Source organism: Dermacentor albipictus, chromosome 7, assembly GCF_038994185.2.
Source record: "Dermacentor albipictus isolate Rhodes 1998 colony chromosome 7, USDA_Dalb.pri_finalv2, whole genome shotgun sequence".
NCBI lineage: Eukaryota > Metazoa > Arthropoda > Arachnida > Ixodida > Ixodidae > Dermacentor > Dermacentor albipictus.
This window is the reverse complement of record NC_091827.1, coordinates 61,594,990-61,618,886: the sequence shown is the minus strand read 5'-3', so window position 1 is coordinate 61,618,886 and position 23,897 is coordinate 61,594,990. Positions and strand designations below refer to the sequence as shown.

At 47.8% G+C, this 23,897-nt stretch overlaps 2 protein-coding genes across 7 annotated transcripts in view; one reads left to right on the top strand and one right to left on the bottom strand.

Annotated features, from left to right (window-relative positions):
- Positions 1-23,897, top strand: part of LOC135904734 (ipis-1-like) — a 196,699-nt gene that overhangs the window by 153,101 nt on the left and 19,701 nt on the right. The gene's annotated exons all lie outside the window — the stretch shown is intronic.
- Positions 1-23,897, bottom strand: part of LOC135904733 (uncharacterized) — a 61,149-nt gene that overhangs the window by 31,399 nt on the left and 5,853 nt on the right. Inside the window, exons 3-6 of one of the 4 annotated variants that reach the window (XM_065435671.2) lie at positions 22,657-22,695; positions 19,897-19,911; positions 10,696-10,926; positions 3,328-3,544 (exon numbers count right to left, since the gene is read on the bottom strand). In XM_065435671.2, coding sequence (XP_065291743.2) covers positions 3,328-3,544; positions 10,696-10,926; positions 19,897-19,911; positions 22,657-22,695 — 502 coding nt within the window. Of the gene's footprint in view, positions 1-3,327; positions 3,545-10,695; positions 10,927-14,114; positions 14,282-19,896; positions 19,912-22,656; positions 22,696-23,897 lie in introns of those variants that run through there. The other 3 variants (XM_065435672.2, XM_065435673.2, XM_065435675.2) reach the window with 3 other exon arrangements.

Below are 23,897 nucleotides of genomic sequence, written 5' to 3'. Positions count from 1 at the left end.
GAGCAGCGAGTAGCGTAGGTCCATCATAGGGGGTCATAACTTTCCGAAGTCGCGAACACAAATCACGGTGAATGACTGAAACACTAGCACCAGTGTCTATTAAAGCTTCTACTTGTACACCTTCTACAACAACCAATATCACATTGTACGGACGCGATGGAGGAATTTCTGTCCTGTCGTTCGATGCAGCTTTTCCTCCAAAAGCTGCACAATTCAGTTTTCCGGACGACGCTCGGCAAATTGAGAAGCAGGTCTCAGTGGGGACGTAGAGCGGCGAAGGGGTGACGGCGAGCGGCGTCTCGCAGGACGGTAAGCCGTCTCGGATGCTACAGTAGGCGATGGAGAGCGTCCGCGCGGTGGACCATAAGGACGGCGTTGGTCATGGAAGCTCCCTAGACGATGGAAAGTAGCTCCGGGCGAAAAGTCATCCCGTTCGTAGACATCATATTCGCGACGCTCGTCTTGCTGGCGCTTGCGGCAAAAACGCGCTATGTGGCCACGGTAGCCGCAGTAGTAGCAGATGGGACGAGGAGGACGCCACTGCGGATAGCTGGTTTGGGTAGGTGCGCTGGTAGTCATGGAAGCGATGTGAGCCGGTGTTGGTTTTGGAGGCATCGGTGGGACGATGACTGGAGTAGCTGCGGCTACTTGTGCGTACGTTGATGGGGCCCGAGGGGTTAGAGGGTCCGTGTACGCTGCACCAGCCATGGATGCCAATTCCTCCTTGATGACGTCTCGCAGATTGGTATCGGAGGCAGGAGAAGGCATAGGTCCCGCGGCTAAGCCAAGACTCTGGAGCTCTTCTCGAATTATTGCGCGTATCATCGCTCTTAACGCAGGGTCGTCGGTGGTAGTGTTTGTAGTGGTGTCTGGCTGCAACCGTACTGATTCGAGTTTGTCAAGGCGCTGGCAAGTAGCGACGATATCAGTGACGGTAGCGGGGTTCTGGATGGCTAAAGCATTGAAAGCAATAGCTCCGATGCCTTTGAGGATGTGGCGAACCCTGTCTGATTCGGTCATGGCCGTGTTCACGCGTCGACAAAGAGCAAGCACATCCTCGATGTACGACGTATAAGATTCACCGGGCTGTTGCTTGCGAGTGTCGAGCGTCTTTTTTGCGAGGGCGGAACGAACAGCCGGTGTGCCGAAGATTTGGCGGAGCTGCTGTTTGAAAGCGCCCCAGTTCGTGAAATCAACCTCATGGTTGAAAAACCAAGTCTTCGCTACTCCTGTCAGATAAAAGGCGACGTGACGTAGCTTGGACGCATCGTCCCAACGGTTAGCCGAACTCACTCGGTCATAGTCGTCCAGCCAATCCTCGACGTCTTCGCCGCGAAGTCCAGCAAACAGATGCGGATCGCGCTGGTGCCCACTGACAACCCAATACGGAGAGGCTGGGGTAGCCGAGGCCGAGATGGTGGAAGTAGAAGTGCCTGTTGGCTCGTCCTGCGACATGCTGGCGGACAGCTGGCACAATCGGCGACCCGATCGAAGCTCCAGGAGGTTGAGAGGGGAGTCAGAGGACGGGGGACCGAAGAGCACACTCCACCACTTGTGACGCAGCAGTAATCACGGCGTTTATTCCGCGTCAAAAGATTAGGCGAACCGACCACGCCCACAGCACGGGGCACACACGAGAACCAGCCCCACAAGCGATGATGAAGAAGAACCCCATATGAACCCCATATGATGATGATCGTGTACAGATGACAGAATATAGCTTATAAATTCCCACAATATATATGGTTCCAAAGCTCGGCGCTAAAGAAATTAATGAGGCGTAGCCGCTAGACATAAAAAGTAACGTCCTCGTCTCCCTTCGCTTCCAGCGCTCCCTCCATTAGTCTTTGTTTGTACGAACACGCCACTACACATATATATATATATATATATATATATATATATATATATATATATATATATATATATATATATATATATATATATATATATAGTCATCACATATTAAGCCAAGGTTCAATGAGACCAAGGACAGCTTGTTCGCTTCTTACATTACTAATAATGCTCTGCCACATACATCCATATATATATATATATATATATATATATATATATATATATATATATATACGCGCGCGTGTGTGTGTGCAGCTTGTGTAGTATGCAGATAAGCGTGGTCGTAAAGTTCCGCTGCTACTGTACCCCCGATTACTGGTAGATGACGTCACTTCCTTTTTTTTACCGGATAGGGCGTCACATTGTTTGTTCTACAGGAAGTGCTCCCTCGTCACACCGATTGTGCTAAGCCCTACGAAAGAGCGATTGAACACTATGTCCTAAACGTGTGGGGCCCTTATGGAAGCTTCGCTGCGAGGTATATTTATTTTACCTTGTTTTCGCCGCCACGGGGTTTCTTCCCCTAGCTCTGCGCACTAGGGAATGGAGCCCTATGCTATGGGAGACATGATATACTATAAGATTATCAAATGTTTAAACTTCCTTTTTTTATTGCGCTTAGCAGGCGGCTGCTCATCGTCGTGTCATTTTGCTCCTCGGGAGCTGCTAGCTCGCGCAAGTGCTTCGCACGTTGAGTGATCGATTAAATCTGTGTTCTGTGCTGTTCCATGGCGCTGTGTGTGTTTCGTCTTTGAAGACAACACGGTATCCGGCTGACCTCAGAGGTCTACCGCAAGGCATGTCCTATGTGACATACGAGAGCATGGGGTCTTGATATGGATACCCATATGTTCGTATAATCACATGAAACATGCGCCATGTGGCATACGAGGACACACGGGTCTTTGTATGAGCCTCCGTATGTACTAGCGCGCTCAATGTGAGTTGCAACACGAGGGTTCTTCTTTTCTTTTGTGTGCGTGTGTGCGTGTGTGTGTGTGTGTGTGTGTGTGCGTGTGCGTGTCCGTGTGCGTGTGTGTGTGTGTGTGCGTGTGCGTGTGCGTGTGTGTGTGCGCGCGTGTGTGTGTGTGTGTGTGTGTGTGCGTGCGTGCGTGCGTGCGTGCCAGCACTGCCATAAGCTTCCATACAATGCCCTTATGACAATGCTGTGAGTATCTAAACAAAAGAACAATGCTGAACACCATTCCAATTGCAGGTAGCACCTTCTTTACAAGAAAGAAGACAGCAGTTGTCATTTTTGTTGTTGCGATAACGGACGGGTGTATGCCATGTTGCAACTCATATCGAGCGCGCTGGTACATCTAATCAAATGGGTGCATGCCATACATAAAACGAAAACACGTGGCTTTTTTCATATTGGATCCGTAACGTGCATACAGTATTACTCGATATGAAGCATGGTGGGGGGGGTTCGATAATCGCGGATGTTTCGTTGCTCCAAGCACTGACCTCACGTCAAAGGAGAGCCCCCCTTGAGTCTTCTTGTACTTTGGCATGCGTTCCTGGAACACCTTGAAGCTGCTGACGAAGCGCGTCGACTGAATTTCAGCGGCGTTCGAGTCGATGAACACGTGTGTGTAGTAGATGTAGTGGCAGAGCCCATCCTCCGGGAACTGCTTGAATTCGGCCGCAGTGCCGCCCACGGTGCAGATCAGCTCCCTGAACGCTGCGCGGTTCGCATTTCTCAATGTTAGGTCACCGTACATACCGCGGGTAGTTTTCTTTTACTCCATACTCGATTAAAGAAATACCCTGTTCCAGGTGACACTCGAAGAGGCAGATGTTACTCGGCACCAGAAGCCGAAACGCATAATGGACTAATTAGGGAAACTCGCTGGCATGTATAACAAAAGCCTAATTTCTAAAGATTATATATGCGTCATGAAAGTTTATGTTAGTTATTATTTTTAGTTGTGTGGTGAACGCATTACTTGTCCGAGAAATTGAAATGTGAAGCGGACTACTTGAGAAACATTCTTGTCCTCCAATACAAAAATGTCGCTACTACACATGAAATATAGGTGATGAAAACTTCAGTTAGTTATATGATGCTGAATAGGTACGTGCATTATGCTACGAATCCATGTCCCTCTGTAGAGCTTAATGTGAGGGTCAAGGGGTTAGTGTACTCGGGGGGCCGTAGCCGTGTCCAACAAAATTTGCGGACGTGAAGCCGTCCTTCCTCTCCCGGCTTCACACATGCAGACGATATCGGTAGACATGTGTACGCGCGCGAGCCCCCTCCTTTACTTTTTTTGAGCCAAGGGACGTATTAAGCAGTAGCCAGCCGTCTGCCAGTATTGTAATCTAGCCTTGTCTTATTCCGGAAAACGTCGAGTGGTTTTATTTATGTATTTATACAAGTTTTTGCGTGTTCCTTTACTACCTCTTATTGTTTTCCAGGGCAATGTGCAGAACCTTGAGTGTCTTTCTGCTCTGTTCACTATATTTACTGATTTTCGGTGCTTTTGGGGATTTCGTTTTCTTTGCCGCCCGACGGGGAGCATCCGGTGACCTCTAAAGGCGCCAACCGTACTCCACAAATTCATGCAATCCGGTTGTTTCTTAAACTAATTACTTTAGGCCACATACTGCAATTTACGAAATGTAGCCACCAGTTTCGAAAGAATTCGCAAAATGTGCCACGAAATTCATTTCCAAGGTGCGGCACTGTCTGTCGAATACTGAGCAGTTGACCACATAGCGACAGCTTTTCCATTCCGGACGTGTCTGCATGCTTGAGCTGCATGATAATTGTTTGGAACTAACTATGCACCTGCTGCCTATGTAACTTCCAAGGTAGTGAGGGCCATTCCATTTTTGCCGCTGCCCTCCTCCTCATATCCTCCTCCTACATGGAGCGCCGCTAGTGCCACTAGCTGTGTAGCATTTTCAAACATCTCGGCGAGCGTTCGAAAACAAGTACATTTTTCTTTTGTGCCGGACTACATTACCTATCAATAATCCTTTTGAAACTGTATTTCATGCAGCATGTTGTTTATTGATGCGTATGTCGGCGTGAATCACGCTACGTGAAATATTTAACAAAGTTTTGCCACTTGTCGGTGGTGGTGACGGTCAGCGTGGGCACGTGGAAAAACCACGTGAGCCCACTAAGCGAATCACGTACGGACAATGGCGGGAGCGCACGAGAATGAAGAGGACGGCGTCTTGATTACAGACTGGCGCTGTCTCGAAATGTGTCTATCTAGGGAGCCCAATTTGCTCAAGGGCCCTGTCCCTTTAAGATATTTATTAGAGGTCACAGTATCTAAAACACCGCACGAAAAAGCGAGCAAAGACAATGCTCTAGCTACCTAATAAATATTTTAATTATTGAATAATAACTAAGGTATAGAATATCTTAAGACTAACTTAATTAGACTGAATCTGGACAATTCGTTATTGTATCGCTGTTGTAACATATGACGGTAATATCAGCTCACATACTCTAATATGTTACCGTACTTCTAATATACATGGAGGAAGAAATTTGAAGCGTAGTGCTAAGACAAATAAAACGGAGGTTATCGGGGTAAAAAGCGCACCCAAGCATGCGTGATTGCCAGCGGTCGTTTCTTTTAACCCCGCGCAGTTGGGCTTAAATCGCGTAACGCGGGGTCAGCCATGATGGCATTGCGTGGCGTGTGTCCCCGTTGCAACGGCGACAGTGCTTTCCGGTGGCCAGGCCGAGATCTGATGACCTTGAGTAAGGCGACCTGAGTGAGGCACACTGCACGGTTCGGAGAAAGTGGCAGCGACTCCGGCTTCTAGCGCTACCAGCCTAGTAAATTAGTGCGCTGTGCAGGGACGATCGATACTTACACTGGCTGGAGAATAATTTCTATGCACCCGCTGTTCAGGGGCTTGTTTATATATAGTCTTTATTACGCGCGATCGCTTACGTGTGGCCGAGTCTTAAGCTCCGCGTGGCGTTGCCAAGCTTCGCGACAAAATCAGGAGGATTCTGGCTGCAGCTTGGCGTGACGATAAAGAACTCTCCCAGGAGGCCTGAAGCGCATTCACGGACGAAGTCGGCTGAACTGACACCGATGTCTGCTCTCACGGAGGCTGGGATGCCGAGCAACGCTGAAGGCAGTGTGTGTTTCCATGCGGACATATCGCGTGCTTTCGGCACCGCTTCCGAGTTGGGCGATGCATGCGCCCTACCAGTCCATTGCTGGCTGGGTGGCATAGGCGGTCATCCAAATCCGCGCAGGCCAGCGCGCAGGCCAGCGCGCAAAACGACCTACGCACGTCAAGGAGTGGCACCACGGCACGGCGGCAGGGCACCGGCAATGTCTAAATTGTAGCAAGGCAAAATGCGTAGTCGCTATCGAAATATCGATAGTACAAAAATTATCGACAGTACTATATCGCTGACGCACAATTGATATCGACAGTACTGTCAAGCGCACTGTGGTACTATCGGCATTGCAAAACTACGCAATGTACCCAGCGCAAACCCTGCCACATAATGTTGGCGCTGCTTTCCTGTTCCCGAATGCATTACCTGAGTGTTACGTGTGGTCAATTAACGGAAATATGCACTGTCGAGAGCTTACTACCCATAGTACTGCTATCGATATCTCTTTTATACTATCTATAGTTTCGTAGCGAAATATTCATTCATGTCGCAATACTATATATTACTATCAATAGCCTTTTTTACACTATCGGATGTTTATAAAAAGACTATTCATAATCAAAGATAGCTAGTTTGAGACAGTTTTGCATCAAGTGGCTGTGTTCAAAGCACGCACTCGGCATGGAGAAGGCACCGATGGGGCGAACCGTGTGGTACTGAACGTTACGTCGCTGGCACCTAATGCAGATCCATTGGCGAACATCTCGGTCCGTGGTCCACCACACGCAGCGTTCCACGATGAGGCACCGGTATGCTCGCACGCCGGTCGAACCAGAGAATGCCGCTCATCGAACATGAACTTTGCGCATCCACACTGAGCGGCCACGAAAGTGCCGGGCGATCCGGTCAACATGCCACACACGGTGGAGTCCGAGCTGAACGGCAGCTTCACTTCGCCAAATGAGAAGTTCGCTGCTGTGGTGTGGAGGTGCAAGTCCAAGACACCGTGCGTGTCTTGGGCCGTGGCGAGAACAGCAAGGACTACACTGTCACTGTGAGTTGCCTGGAGTGCCATGACAGCGGGTCGGGAACGCGCATCAGCGAGGACGTTTTGTTGGAGCCACAGATATGGCGGAGACCTTTTTTCGTGATTGCCCGACCATCATGCGCTTGCCTGAGTTGCGAGAGAGTAATCTGGGGAATTTTGCATCTCCGAATCAAGCTTTCCCTCACAGTGCCACGGGGGTGGAAGTGCTTCACTCAACTTGTCTCTAGCTGAGGTGCACTGTGTTGGATATCTGCAGTAAATTCTGGTAAGAACATCTGGCGCTGCTCGCTGGCTGTGTGTGCGCGTCCGTCTGATTTCAGTGATCGGAGAGCAAACGTGCGAGGCTTGTTGTCAATGAGGTTGCGGAAATCGGCTGCATCGTGGAAATGGTTTGAAGCAACGAACTGCGGCAAAAATAATTCACAGTCACGCATTCCCAAACGCGCAGGCCATTCGTGTAGCGCAAAGAAGTTACGCAACTAATTTGTCAGAGTAAAATACGTCAGAAGAATTGTAAAGTACGAATTCCATACAACCTACAGACATGAAAGGATCGGATCGCGATTTGAATATACGAAAAAACGTAATTCAGTTGCGCGGAAACTCAAACGCAAACGCCTTATCAAGCGTTTTCAAAATTCACAGAGTGACCATGGCTTCCTAGATTTGCGCACGCGTAAAATGAAGCTGCCGTCGTACTTCCCTTCTCCCAGGGTATTATTCCGACTGACGCTGAGCGCAACCCCCGATTGAAGGCACTGTCACTTCAGCAGCCGGGGCGAGACGGACTGGTCTATCGTACCGCATATATTCAAGCTTCCTCTCACGCCACCCTACTACGCCACAGGAGGGTTGTCCCACAAATGGAGTTTCATGCACTTACTAGAGGGAAGAGTGGCGCTAGTGTCTACGGAAGCTTCAAGCTAGGCAGTTCAGCCAGCACGAGAATAAAGGCTAGTACATGAATTTGCCTAAACCTCGTCCTTCCGGATTTGAATGGCTTTGTGACTTCGCAAGCTTGTCATTTTAAGGAAGTGCTGCGTTATAAATAAACAAATAAACGAGACTAAAATTCTTCAATGGCAGGGTTTGAACACAAGACATTTAGCACAGAAAGCCCGATATTGAGACCATTACACTGCGGACGCATGGGCAAGCGGGATCAGCAGCGACAATGCGTGCTTCCAGTCTTCTTACCTTGTGCATTCAAAGAAAGTGTAAATTGCTTTGCAATTTATTCCAGTTTAGGAGCAGATAAAGCATAATAAAGCAAGTCAGAAGAACGTCAAAAGCCCCAAGCATGAAGACCGGACAAACGCAGTGTCCTAAACATCATTCCCATGGCGGCAGAACGATCGCAGTGCCAGAATTCCTTCGAGTAATTATTGTAGGAAATTCTATGTCCCAACGACCCGCGTTTCGCTGTTCTGCGTGCATAATCTGGCAAACGGAACGGATTATTTGATGCCAGTTGTTCCCGTTTACGTAGTCGTCTTGAAATGTACTAATACGGAAGGAGTCTTTTACGATTATTGCCTTCAACGTTCGAGTACAAACATTTGCCCTAATGTTCGTAACTATTAATTTAATGAACGCAATGTGTTTATTAGTGAACTGATTACTTCTTTTCACTTTTTTGTAAACTATGTCCGCCTGGGCAGATAATTCTTCTCAAGTGATGCAATTCCCCTAACTTCTGAGGGCTTTTCTTTATAAATAGGACCACCCTTCCACTACTGTCAATAGGGGTGCAAGCGAAGCTCCGGATCCGCGGCTCTTCGTTGTCGTAACGCCTCGGCTTCGCGCTTTCTCACGGTGAGGCTGGCACGTCGACGACGAGCCCTTTCTCGAGCGAGTTCCCGGCGGCATTCATCAAACGCCGCCTGTTCTTCAGCCCGAACGCACGCCGCGTGGTGCGCTCCCGCTGCCGTTCCTTCAGCGCAGCCTGCTCGTCGGCAGAACGAACCAATCGCGGACTTCCCATCAGACTGCCGGGCCTGAATTAGCGGGAAACGGTGGGCGCGAGGCGAGCGAACATGCAATCACACCCTTTCCCTCCTCCGGATGGAGGGGACGCCTGTGACTGGGTCGCGCATTGCGCTGCGCCTACTTCTTCATCTGCATAAATCCCTGTTTTATAGGAGTGCGAATGGTGAACCGGGTGTGGTTGAATTGGTTAGCGTGGTATTCTCGCAACAAAGAGGTCGGTGCTTCGAATCCGCAACCCGACAAGCAGTTTTCCTTTTCGCGCTGCTTGAGCTTTTCTTTTTTCTTGCGGTGTCAGGATTGGGGGCTCAATCCCATCGCTCGTGATCCGTTGTCAAGATTGGAGTCGGACATGAATTAGAAGGTAGCTGGCCCATGCCGTCGTCCAACTTATCCACACTGAGGACGTTGATGAAGGGAGGGACTGCTTCTCATCGAGAACGAGGAATATGAGTTTATTTACAGTATTCTTATCAGTCTAACATGACTGTTTGAGAAGGTACATCAGTCTAACATGACTGTATGAGAGAGAGTGTCCTGAGCAGCCGCACAACAGCGGTTTTTAAACACCCGGTCCTCTCCCGATACAAGGTGATGTGAACGTTCGTTTTCATCGTAAACTAGCCGCCTCTCCGTGGCACGGTTTACGCACACACACGCACACGCATACACACAGGTTCGAAGGTCCGAAGCCGACGTCAGAGGGCCCCGTAGAACTCGGAGCCGTTCCGGGTAGCGCGTTGTCTTGCGTCTAGGTCGGTGCGTGGGAATGAGCGCAAAACGGCGTTCCCGCGGCAACTCGCGCACCCGTAGCAGATCAGGTCCGCGTTGGGGAGTTTGGTAACAATAGTTGGCCCGCCGAACTCATTCCGTCACAACGGCGATGGGGCTAGAGGTTGGTGGTGGTTTCAGCACAAAGCCTGCTTCCTCGAACGCATCCTAGCTGCAGCGACTGGAAGTGGAGGATGCGCGTATTGTTCCCCGACAAAAAGTCGATTTAGTCACACTGTGGCTAGAGGTTGGCGGCGACGCTCCCGGAATGTTGGTACCATAGTCGGAACTGGGTGGCAAACTTGCACTGCAGCTGGCCGTTCTTAACAACAGCAACACCAACGCCGACTCGCGCGAGTCAATGCAAGCTTCGCTTGAAAAAAATTGTCGCATTTAAAAATGAACTGCAGTAGAGCGCTGAAATGCGCTTGCACGCTGAAATGGGCAGGTCGGTGCTGAAATTAAAAGAAACAGCGCTAAAATACAGGAAGGAGACGAGAGGAGCCCATATTTGTCTCTTCTTTTCACCTTCCAGTTTTTTTAGAGGTGTTGTGTTTCGATGCAAAAATCATAAAAAAGACAGCACTTGATATCGATATCGAGTGTAAAAGCAAAACTCGTAAGGTGCGCCACGTTAGTCGAGTCGTATATGTGTCTGGCTTAGCGAGGCACGAGACTTAAGATCTTCGGAGCCTCTTTGACTCATCATATGTGACAGACCTGTGAGCGGAGAGCGAAACAATTTTATGTAGTCGCCTGCTGTAGGTAGTGACTGCGGCATGTCGTGCCGTTTTAAATCCTGATGGTGTGGACAACAGTCGCTCTCTGTGAGACTCCTTGGCGCAAGAAAATCTTAATTTCTTCCTTTCTTCCACGAAGCCACAAGGTGCCCAGTGCCAAAAAAATACCAAGAAGTGGTATTTACCAATACCAATAGATGGTAGAAAAGGTGGCGGAGCAGGTCGACCAGCTGGCCCAACCTGAGGATCAGCAGGCTGAGGCTGAGGGCGAGGCTTTGACGAGGAGGTTGTCGCAGAAGGAGCGACCACAATCACAAGGGGCAGCGGAGGAGGATTGCCCCCGCCTCCGCCTCCACCTCCACCTCCGCCTCCGATGTCGCTGACCTCAGGAGCCGTGTAGCCGGATTCGTCACCGCCTGCAAATCGCGCGACTCCTTGAACCCGTGAAGTTCCGCGTACAAGCGCAGGCCATCTAGCTTCTCAGAAATACGAAAATTTGGGGTAGTTGCTACGCCCTCAATAACGGGACCACTAAAGTGAAACAATAAATAAGTTTGCTCTGATGAAGTATAGATGAAAAACTTTATTTTAGTTCATTTCGAATGAAAGGAGGGGAGCGGAAGGCGTGTTTGAATATTAGAAAAGAGAATGTAGGTTAAAATTTGAATACCGTGGTTTCGCGCAGAAACGCCGTAGGACTTATATCAGTATGACGTCGCGAATTTTAAAGTATTTTTTCGTATTTGTGACCGCTCTTGTTCTTGTTCTCGTTCTTGAAACTTCCTCTGCTCAGTTCCTAACTCTTCCGTAAACCAAAGTACTCTGTGCACCCCCCCCCCCCTCTCCTCCCCACCCTAGCGCCACCGGGCGGGACCAGCCGTTGTCAAAAAAAAAATTTGCGACGTCATAGCTTGCTGGGGCAGGCATAGAGTTTTCCAGAATGATTACTTAAAGTAACGCCGGCGCTCCATTCGTTGAGCCACCATGGGAATGATGGGTGGCACATGGATTTGCGTGATCCTTGTGCTTGTGATTTAAGACGCTCTTGAGGCTCTGCTCATTGCACTTTCAAGTGTAGGGGGCGCTGCGAGCACGCACCATCGCTACTAATTTCAGCGTGGTTCAGGCTCTCGAACTGGTCCAAATCGAAATGTGCCAAGCGTCTCGACCCTCCGTCAAGCCCTTGAGGAATCCGTAAGGGCATTCTACGCCACGTGTTGTCGGATGCTTGCGCGGCGTGATGGTTTGAATATCGGGCGTGTGTGCTGGAAGTCGCACGTTCGAATCCCATCGTCAAGGAAATTTTCATAATGTTCGTCTAATTACTTTCTACACGGTACTTCGTTGAAAACGACCAGTTTGCAAAGGCGTATAAAGCCGAAAGGCTGAAGTTCGAGCAAGTCCGCGCGCTACCCAGCATTCCCGTTCTTTTGCCTAGTACGAAACCTTGTGGGTGCGCGAATATCAAGCGAGTGGCGTCAGTCGCCTTTTGTGCGTGCGTATTTTCTGGCCTGTTTTTTGTATTCTGTAACGATTAATTATTCACACCGCTCAAATCGTTCTTGTTTACTGTTCCTTTAATTTCGTACCACTTAGGTTGCAGCGAAAAAGTCCTTGCAAATATTTTCCGCTTACCTAAACGAAACAACGTCCCAAGAAAATTCACATAAATATCGAAGGGAGTTCCACACAACAAAATTTCGGTTCACTTTTTACATAGACACGACAATAAATGTGTGCAACTGTCTTCCAGTGAAAAAGGCACTCATGTCGGGGACAGCATTCCACATGCCTTTGAGTATTGTCTGGAAAACTGGGTCAAGCACTTGTACCTCTTACCACGAGTACAATCATATTATATACACTTAAACATGGTTCTAGGTAAAGGAGTGAGTAGGTTTGTCCACATAAAAGTTATAGGTATGTGAAACACTGCTTCACATAGAAGCGTCCATTTCCAACACACCTCCGCGTACTTATAGTCGCGTATATTTCAGAAGTAAAAAAAAAGAAAATTCCCAGATATGAAACGCCCTTTCCTGTAATTTGCAATGTTACGAGGAACGCCACTCCATTTAAAGCGACTGACAACAGGACAGAATGTGTTGTTGTGAGCCGTTGACGGAAATTCAATCACTATCATGTACAGTGGTAGAAATGAGCGTTGTGTTCGATATTTAGGTAGGAATTCATGTTTTGAAATTGGCAACTGGCTTTGAAGCCTTGGTATAACATCGCATGCGCTATCTATGAGATTACTGTACTTGAAGTCGGCCGTTATTAAGTGCCGCATATATATTTACTCCTTAAAATTGCAGTTGTTACATAATTGGGCTTTTTTCCCTTTATTCTATGCGTATTACGATGTGAAAAAAGAAAGCTCGCGCTAATGAGCGATGCTCGTGTCTCTCCATGCATGGCGGCATACACGATTGCCGTTGTACGCGCATGAAATTGCGAGCTCGCATACAAGAGAAATCCTTTGTTTCAGCTCGTTAAGGTGTTCGAGACACTACGGGCCTTCGGAAATGAAAAAAGTACACACGTGAGTGCGACAACATGCGCTCAACTGCGTATCATGCGTAAGAGCGTTGCTTCACTTGAGAGAACTTAACTTGACTTGGTTAAAAACGGAAGTATTCACTGGTTAATGACCAAAACTGTTTGAGAGGAAATCACGGGAACAGGTGCAGTTCTAATTGTAGAAATAATCCAACGCGTCGGAAAACTCGAATCGCGGAAACATCGCCTTGATAAACAAAACAATACTTTCTCCCAGCTGCGACCGCGCTTGTCATCTGCCACCCACCAATGGCTGTGTATAATTGCAATTGCGTTCACCTATCGCTGGTTACACCATGCTTCCAGAGAACGACTACATCCCGACTGCAGATCGAAAAATGTCTCATAAGCACCGTTAGCACAAACAAGTACTGCTAAAACAAGCTTCATTGCACAAACAAGTAATGAGTACCGTAAAAAAATGGTTGTCAGTCCCTTTAAGTAAGGAGAAATATTTTGAAAACGTTTCCATTTCAGGTTGCAACGTTAAGTGGAACGACACCAATGCTGTATAGGTTCATTTCTGGTGCGATGAAGACACAAAAATATGTAGTGAAGACAAGCGCGGCACGTCTACTTCTTCACCGTGTCTACTCTTATCCGTCTTCCTTTGCTCAAGGCCTTCACATATTACTAGCCCATGCATAACTGCACATCCACTCCTGCTAAATAGGCAGTGGGAGGCGTGGCTTGCGGACGAGGGAAAGGGGAACCAAGTGGCTCTCATGGACCAAGTCCAGCGAGCTGCTCGCGCGAGTGGAGCTGGACTAAAGGCGCAACCACGCTTGCCTACTTTTATTTTTTAGAAAATAAGGTTTCCTTCCTTTTTCCTTCCTTCCTTCCTTCCTTCCTTCCTTCCTTCCTTCCTTCCTTCCTTCCTTCCTTCCTTCCTTCCTTCCTTCCTTCCTTCCTTCCTTCCTTCCTTCCTTCCTTCCTTCCTTCTTTCCTTCCTTCCTTCCTTACTTCCTTTCGTGGCGCCATCGCACCAGAAAACAGCCTCTTCAAGTATCTGCTAACTGAGGACGTGGTAGCAGCTCATCACCAATGCTTCCGGCCATGATGAAGAAGGCGATTCCTGCCACGCCGAGGCACAGCAAGAATATGACAACAGCTGTCGTTGCTGTAGAGCCACTGCACAGTAAGAAAGAAGCGTGCTTCTTTTGAAAGCTTCATTGGCCTTTGAATGGCAACCTCCCGAAATTCCTTCAACTTCCCGCTTTTCCTATGATTCGTAATACTCTTTTTCGGTCAACGACCCATTTTCGTTTTAAGCTATGTCACCCACGTAAGCTTGCTTCACCCATCACGCAGTGTTAAAAAAAGAAAGGACCGAGCAATCGCTACAAAAGATGCATATGACTGTGATATCTTCAATATAAACATTTCATTTCTCGTGCCAGTTGCAAAGTAGTAATGTTGGTGCTTACAATGCGTAAATTATTCCTTCTTTTGGCCATATTATCCACTGCAATGGCGCAATTGAACAATGGCTTAAGACGGTGACGGCCGCATTCCTAGGAGGCGCATAGGAGAGCTTCGCATACGAGGAAATTAATACGGCGTCTTCTGCTACGTAGCCTCTAGCCACCCATAATTACGCTCCTGGCACGTTAACGCTGTTTATCCATCAATCTATCATTCTACAACGCTCATATTCTGAAGGTTGTGGACGTGAAAATCACTTCCCTAATATTTTCCTCGCACGATTTTTCCTTGTTGCCCACGAATATACGCGCACCAACGCATTATCCGTGAGGTGAAGCAGCTTCTTCAAGCGATCAAACTTACGTGGACTCTGGTGCTGCAAAGGAAGCCAGAACGCGCGCAACCACAAGGGGGCCCAGTTATTGGTTGAGATCCATTTCGGTTGCGGGGCACATGATATTGAAGGCCGCAAGGCAAGCGCTGAATTGACAATTTAATTTTTTTCATTAGAAAAGACCCGGAATACAGAACTCTGTGCGCATTAACTCAATCTAAAGTATCTTCTATAGTCTTTCTCGAACTCCAAAGCGACCAATATCAGGGCTGGACGAAAGATTATCATAGCTTTTCCTAATATGAAATGCATCCTTCCACTTGGTATTCCTTCTTACTTTCGTGCCTTTTTATTACCCATGCGTGCACTTAAGGAAAGGTTTGCTAGATGGAAGAAGGAAATAAGCTGATGGGGAGCATATCGCCGCGCAGCCAGCCTTCGAATTCCCTGTCCTCAAACCCAACACGTGACCATGCTCTTGGTGAACTCGTCCTGGAGTGCTTGTTTCGCGCTAAGTTTGGCCCGTGCGCACTCGTCCACGCTGTTTACCAGCGGCTCTGTGCACAGTTTCTCCCGGTGTGCTTGCACAAGTCCAGCCATTTATTGCAACGCATACATTTATTGTCTTCTTGCAGGTTGCGAGCCACACGGGTGACCACAGGTGATTTTTTTCTGTTTGTTTTTTCGTAGGAACCTGCCAAATACAAGCGCATTAGACCAGCGACCCACTGCAGTTAGGTTACGCAAGCGGCTCGCGTATTCACGTAGATCGCACGCTATGCCCAACGATGACCGATTAAGATGCGCACGTCCGAAGCCAAGTAAGGCAATCCGCCGGACCTCCTACACATAGTTCCAATTTGTGACAGAGATTTACCGCTGGGCGTCCGGGGTACCTGCATCACGCGTGCTCTATCCAAACTTAACTTAAGGTTAAATCTATCCTGCAAGGCACGTCCCTGGGATATGCAGCCGGACTTTTTCTTCGGCCTACCCACGAATTATCAGGCTCCGAGAAACTGGGGGAGAAACTTGTGTTTTGTTATATGTTTCAATTATAACCCAAACCTTTTATGGTCTCCAACTTCTATACGATCCGTACTTTGCAAGTTCCGATAGCAGTGACTTTGAACACTTTATTTGTTTGAAAATGCCAGCTGCACTAGGCGGAAGATAATAACGAACGTAGCCGCCCTACCAGATGGAAAGTATGCCCTAACAGATGAATCTGTATCTGGTCATACTGTTTGGGCATTCTGCATGCGGCAGACGTTGCGTGATGGGCATTGCATAACATATGTGTCACATAGATGCGATGCGTAGCGTTCGATGCTTGCCTCATGCGCTGCGAATGCCCCCGGCAGGCGTAGCATTCATTACTGGCGTTACGTATGGACTCAAAGTAATGTCACTGCATGGACATCAGCTGACATTTCATTGGCGTTCGCACTCGCAGCGACACCTCAGGAAGATTTTTTTTTCTTCTAAACTCTACTTACCCTCACCTGTGAAAGAAGTAAGGGCATCTTCGTTAGTTTTGCTTTTGTTTCTTGTCATCTTGTATGCACTTGTTATAGACCACTGAAAATTTCACGATGATTCTTCTTAAAACATTACGAGCTTTAAACATCTACAGCGTAGCACTGCGAATGTCTGCTGCAAACGTTGTATTCACTGCTGACGTTACGCATAGGCTGAAGTAATGCCACGTCGTGGACATTTTCTGACATCTTATTGACGTTCGCAGCCGGAACGATACCTCAGCTAGCTGTTTTTAAACAAAACTCTACTTACTTGAAACTGTGGAGGAAGCAAGGGAAGCTTGGTTAGTTTTTCGTTTGTTACTTGGCATCTGGTACACACTTGTTACAGATCACAGAAAGTTTCAGAACGACTCTGGTTAACACCTTACGATCTTGTAAAACCACAGGTTTGAACAACAAATGTTTTTAATTGACCAATGATATCTAGGGCTCGTATTCACAAAAGCATCTTACGCTAAAATTTTCCTAACATAAGATTCCGGCCAATACTTATACTCTACGAACAATTTGCGAAGGTTGACGGCCAATGACAAGCAGCACTTATAGGTGATAGGCTTTATGAATACAGCCCCAGATAACGTCTTGTGCCTGGGACGAGATGTTCGACTGATGTACCACTGAAACCCGAGCGGTATTAGTGGTACATCAGATGGCCGAGCTAGGCCATCTTTCGGTCTTTTACTTTGGATGTTTTGAGGATCACTATGGCATATCTAGCGCATCTCCCCAACGTCCAAACAATGGTATCCCTCAAACATCCCTTAGATGCCTTTGTGGTGTAGTCAAGAACCTCAGCATGCTTGATCTTCGCTAAGCCAAGAGGCTAGCCTTCGAAAGCGGAACACAAGCGTCTTCTTTCATGCCCTAATGTTTAGCTCCCTATTGGCTTTAGTGTCTTATTGCTTTTAAAGCGTTTTCTTGTTGCTCAGTTTCGCGCCGCCGGCATGGTTCGCAGGGAGAGAGGTGAGAGGCGAAACAGTTGTCCAAAGGCGATTCACCCAATGAGAGAGGAGTGGTCGGTGACGTGGCGCAAAGCTCAGTTCCCTCTGAAATCACCAGACGGGGCTCTCCTTCCTGCTTCGCTAAGCATCACGGGAGGCGAAACCTACCGATTGCACCTGCAGTATCGCCTGGCCTTTACCTTCGCAAGCTGGCTAAGCATGTGGTGCTTAACGTCGCAGCCTTGGCAGTGCCTCTCGTGTCGCACTGCTGCGCGTCCGGCTGCACCAGCGCATGCGTAGACAGCCGGCGACCATTCGAGCAATCTTAGAAGAGCGTAGTCGTTCAAGCGAGAACTCTACGAAACCTCCCTAACAGCGAAATGTCAGTGAGGAAGCGCAACCTTCAGACCCTCGAGGGATTCGGTGAGCTCGAGGTCGGGAGCGAAAACTCCGAGGCCGGAGGTTAGGTTAGCCCAACCTAACTTAACTTAACGATCAAACGTTCGCTTTACATGCTCGTAAACGTCCTGTGAGCTTTCGTTTTTCCTGCCACTCGGATACTGCGTACTTCCCGTTTGTTATTCGAAGAGCACGTTGAGAAATAGAAGATGCACAGTGGTCTGGCTGGGGCGCATCATCATCGGGTTCTGTAGTATCCGCAACGACCTCCAGAATGTTCCTCGACCGCTTTTCTCAACAGCCATGATCTTGTCCGCTACATAGCCATCGGCTAGTTTGCTGCTGGCTGCTGTCTGCTCTCAATGAGCTTGAAATGACTGAGAGCCTAAAGCAACTTTGGTTAACCCATAACGAAGTTTCGTTAGACATGCAAAGACTAATTTGAAGCAGGTGTGTTACACTTGACGTCGTGTTCTCTACAAGGAGCATCTCCGGCCCTAATTTGTGCTCTCACGGTATTCATTCTTCGTGCAAGGGGTTGCCCGGACACTAGCGCAGGGTCAATCACCGGATCATATTTGAAATAGAATTGTTGCCGCTTACTGTGAGCGAGGATTGGCAATTTTAGGTGAGTCAGAAGTATTCAAAAGCCTAGAATGTGATTGATTAGAGGTAATGATCAATGAGCAAAATATTAACAACTAATTGTTTCCAGAAGACATAAAGCAATTTTTCACATATCATGCAATGAATGTTAGAGGACTTGAACTAGAAATTAATAAGAGTATGTTTGAGAATAAAAATTTAAAAAGAAGTGTGGTAATGGACGACAGCCAGTCTAGAGAACAAGAGCTCGTGATTGTTTGTCAGCCCTTCATGAGATCGAAGCGTGAAAGTGAAAAACGCTTACAGCCTTTCGGGCTTATTTTCCCCCGAAGAACAGTCGTGATCTGTTTTACTCGCACTTTATTTTTTTTATAACTCTGCGCTCCCTACACTCGAAATAAAGTTTACACCCCTTGTGGTGTATATCTGCTACACAACAACAATCGTCAACTGCCTTGCTTGCGTTTCCTTTCTTGAAATGCCGCGCTCGCTACTTTCCTGTCGGCAATGCTATGTCATGCTCATAACGGGCAGGCCGTTCGTTACTGGGAAGTACCGGGCTCGCAGCATTAAAGAAAGGTAATGCGGACAAGACCGATCACGTTTATTGTTGTGTGGCAAGACACGACTCAAAGGGTGTAAACTTTTCTTAGAGTGTAATTACAGTCGCAGCTAATCACGCATTGGAGCGCATTCGGCAGGCATTCACAAGTCATTGAATGACTGCTTACAAATTACCGATGAAATGCGCGAATTCTACCACTACTTATGAAGTTGTGGTATTCTACCAAAGTATGAAGTTTCTTTCTTATCTACAGGATAAGAAAGAAACTTCATAATGCTGCAACACCCGAACTTTAAAACATCAGGAAGAATGTATTAGCAAACTGGCACATTACAATTGTGATTAAGAGACCGCTTTATGATTGCGCTTAATTGAAAGAACGAAATTGGCTTGGAAGGGCCGTGTAATGCTTATGCGGCAGATCAACGATCATCTGATAGGATAACAGGAAGGCAGTCAAGAAATGGCAGAGAATTGAGTGGGCTGATAAAATTAACAGTTTCCATGTAATGGATAGAATCGGCTGGGGAGAGATGGCGGCCACTAGTTATCGCTAAGAGAGACCTTCATCGTGCAGCCAACGTCAAATGAACTGTTCACCTTTTTTTTTATTCGTTAGGCAGCTGAACCTACACAGAACCGAAACGTCCAAACAAAAAATCGGTAATAGTTTTCCAGTTCAACACAATGAATGAATCCATGCCTGGGGTTTCCCAAACGTATCGATTCTGAGCAAACGGGTCGCGAATTGCAAATAGCATGAAAGCGGTGCTACGTTTCCTGCCGCCATGAAAATCCCTCGCACGTTCAGAAATTCTAAAGATGAAATAACTGAAAAAACGCTCGAAAAGTGGCAGAGACAACGCTCGATCAACTTCTGCTTGTCTTCTTATTTAAAAAAAAAACTGATACTAACGCAAGCGATCTTCTGTCGCTCACACATCTAGCAAAACTGACGAGAGTAAAAATAAAAGAAAGAAAAACAAGGAAGGCGATGGGTATGTACTTACTCCCTGACTCCATGCCTGAAAAGGAAAGATACCTGATATTCACGCGTACAGGAACGGGTCGCGTACGACGCAGTCCGTGACTTGAAGCTACAGCATTTTGCGTGCGTCCTTTGGAATTTATTATTATTGCCATTAACCGTGGAAGTGTCCTCATGGAGAGGTGAAATGAAAGCAGGACAAACTGGTTGAAACAACACAAACTTTCACAGGAAGTTGAAGACTGGCAGTATAATCTTGGCACTACAAAAGGGCGCCTTTGACCATGCTTAAAACATCGCAACGCAGGCAAAGATTCCGTCGCTCCCTTTCCTTCGAGTGCGTTTTCCCACACGCAGCGGTAGTTTTTGGCTTCTGCAGGAGGGACTAGACCAGGGAATTTAAGACAGACTGAGGGTAACCTGCTTTTAAAGGTCTCTCAAGTTGATGGCAAAAACTTGGCAAAAGTAAGGACCAAACTGCAAGGGAGTTGTTGGAAGCGTTTTATATTAAACAGAATGGGTCTGATTGCGTCAGCGATGCATCTGTCGTATTATATTCCGCCGAAATGTGCTTTTTGATAACAAGCCTTTTCCAAAGCTTGTTATCATGACCATGTTGTTCTGTCACACCTTGGCTCCCTGCTCATGAGCGGAAGTTGTCTTTTCTTCTATACGTCTTTTCAGGCTGTCAATGAGCAGTTGGTAGTTTGGCGCTTCACTGTCTTCATTTCTTCTGTCCCTTTTCAAGAAATGTATTTTGCGCTACAAAGATTAGATTAGATTAGATTATAGGGTTTAACGTGCCAAAATCACTTTCTGGTTATGAGGCATGCCGTAGTGGAGGACTCCGGAAATTTCTACCACCTGGGGTTCTTTAACGTGCACCTAAATCTAAGTACACGGGTGTTCTCGCATTTCGCCCCCATCGAAATGCGGCGGCCGTAGCCGGGATTCGATCCCGCGACCTTGTTCTCAGCAGCCTAACACCATATGTATCCAATGAGCAACCACGGCGGGTTTTGCGCCACAAAGTATACCTCGGAAATCTAAGCGCCAACTTGCCCAAGAAGAAGTCCTTTCAGGGTACAAAACGCTTTACGTGCACGCAGACCAGAGTAAGAGTTCTGAAGACGTCTGTCCGTCTAAATGGTGTGCGGGCGCCCATGACGGTTGTCGTTACGGCTGTGTGGCTGCGTAGTTCGAATCTTCAACGCAGCTGGTAAGTTTACTTGCGACGGCCACGTCCTATACGCCGTCACCACCGCGTCGCACCTGGTCGCGACGTGGAAATAGGGGAGACAGCAGGCCGGCAGAGCACCAGGCCATTGCTGTAAAGGCGAAAGACGCGCCAGCCACTCCTGGAGCGTCTCGGTTCCCAGCATGAAGCACTGCACCAGGCCACTGCGACAGCAGCCGGCTGGTGCACTGGAGAGCACAGCCACAAGCGAGATCTCAGCCCAGGTCCACACGGTAGCAGGACACCCGGTCGCTAGTGCCCGAGCCTCGACCGCCGGTCAGCGAGCTGACGTAGGAGCTTCCCCCTCACTCTCACTCACTCACGCTCTCCGCACGCTGCTTCCTTGTTCGTGGCACGCGGTCGTCTTCCGTAATCGCCATCATTAATTATCCACTTGTTGCCACACAATCACCCTCACTCCAAGCTGGGCGGTCAATCATTGTCTTGTTAGGGCCACACGCGCCAATCCCCGTCATCAGGCATTATGTCGAAGAAGGGAGTAATAAAGAGATGTTGCTTGATTATATATATGCTGCATAAGCCTTCGAGTTGATCAGAGCTGAGATATCGCAACGTAGGTGAGGTCGCATCGAGGTCGCAATCAGTACTCTGCGCATAATCTCACACAGGTTTGAAGGTCGGCTCAACAGCCCCACAGTATTTGCTGATGATAGTGAATTGTACAGTACGTGTTTTTTCACGTTAGAAGTAAGAAATCACGCCGAGCGATATACAGTTTCCTGAAAATTGCCCCTAGGTCTTCCTTTCTAGCCTCGTTTCGCGCGTGCCTTAGTTGACAACCAAACATTTCCTATTGACATCTTTATATCGTGCTTGGGCCCAGTTTCGTTTATACGTAATGCATGCATGAAAGCGTTGCCTAAAGATTTTTTGTGCCCACAAGTCCTCCGATTCCTCGCCGCACCACATTGTTAAGATTGCTTCAGTAATGTACGATACTCATCAAACCAATTTAGGCCGAGTAAAATTTTGTTTCAGTTGGTGCTTAAAGCATTAGACTTGCCTACCCTTTGCCGAATATCGCCTGCTGCTGCGCACTGAAGTTGCCGGCGCCACGTCAAAAGAGAGAGAGAGAGCGAAAGGAAAGCTGCCTGAAGAGAGGTGACTTGTAGCTACAGACCAACCGAGAAGGCACAGCATGCTAGATTCAGGGCCGATTTATGCTCAATCCGCGTGGCCCTCATGAACACATATCGCACGTGTGTGGACGTGCAGAAAACTGTACATGTCACTCACAAGCGCCGAAATTTCGGTTTAGCCTGGGTCCCCCTGAGCAGTGTAAACAAAAATTCATACGTCTGTTTAGGACACGTGCAATTTTCTGCAAGTCCCGCATTCGTGCGCAAGGCGTGCGGAAGGCTGCGTGTATTGTGCATAAGCCATCCCTTAAGACGCCTGCTTGTGTGCGTGGCGCTTGGCAAGATGTAAGTTCTCGATTAAGTTATCGGCCGGAGCTCACGTTCCAATAGAGAGAGAGAGAGAGATGCATAATTCGCCATTTAGTCTGAAAGCTGCGATACTTACTGCTTGATTCCATGTTGGACATTAATGACATTTCCGACGCTGCGAGGAGAAACAAGCATGGATTATTTGTGCCTCCTTTGCGTTTACCGCACATGTGCACATAACGTACCCATAACCTAGCCTGCATTTCCTTACTCTCTTCTTATAAGCAGAAGCGCTCAAAGGACGCTAAAGCGAAAAAATAAATTAGTTTAGACTAATGAAGCATTGTTTGAGAACCCTGCAGGCACTCATTAAAAAAAAAGACAGCTTGATTATTATATGAGAAAATGGAGGTGCAAGTATCAGTATTCGAATTTCGCGCCGACACCCCTGCGCCGGTGCGTCAGCGTGACGTCTGGGATTCCAAAGAGTGTTTTCACATTTGGGCAGCGTTGGCTGAGTAAAGGCTCCCGAAACTTGCCATGTTTATTATTTGGTTTCTTTAGAACACAATGTAGTTAATCTCTACCGCTATATATAATTAGTAGGCGCTAGAAGACGCCATCAAAATCCGAGACGTCACAGCCACGAGGTGCGGGAACTCAAGTAGGCGTCTCCACCCGTATTTCATTGTTGCGCTTTTGCTGGCTTACCAAACGTCCTATTGTTGCGAGAGTGGTGTTTTTGGTGTTGTACAAAGGTAATTTACTGATGCAGAAGAAATAATTTTTCACTTTAGTGTCCCTTTAAGGTACCCAATGAACGTTCTTCTAAGCTTCATAACCGCAATTGCAGTCCCCACCTTGGCTTCATGCCATGTGTATAACGTTAGTAAAGTGGAGCAACAATTATTTTTCCTCGAACGCAGTTGAGCACACAGTCGGCTAACATCGCATATATGATATAAGCCACATACGAGCAGTACTTTTCTACTGCTGTACTTTAAAGATGTACCGTCTTGCTCAAACAACGTGGTCCCGCTGCGAATGGCCGGGGAGCAGCTGCGCTCCGCTATCGCGGCGTTGCCACCGTCAGCGCGCTCCGCTGCTCGCTTGCGCCGAGGATAAAGAGGACGGGGGAAGCATGTCTCGCAAGCATCCTTCGATAACACCGCTCGTTAAAAATTAGCGAAGCGGAAACCACCAGGCCGGCTAGCGTACCGTTTGCAGCGTATGCTGGACGAGCGGGCGGGGATCTCTGGCGACAGCTGTCAAACGCGATACGCTCGAATTTTGCAATTCCGAGTATCACTTATTTCCGATTGGTAGTAGGTACAGTGGGGCCTTGCACTTGTACAGACGACGGACGTTTGCGCGCAT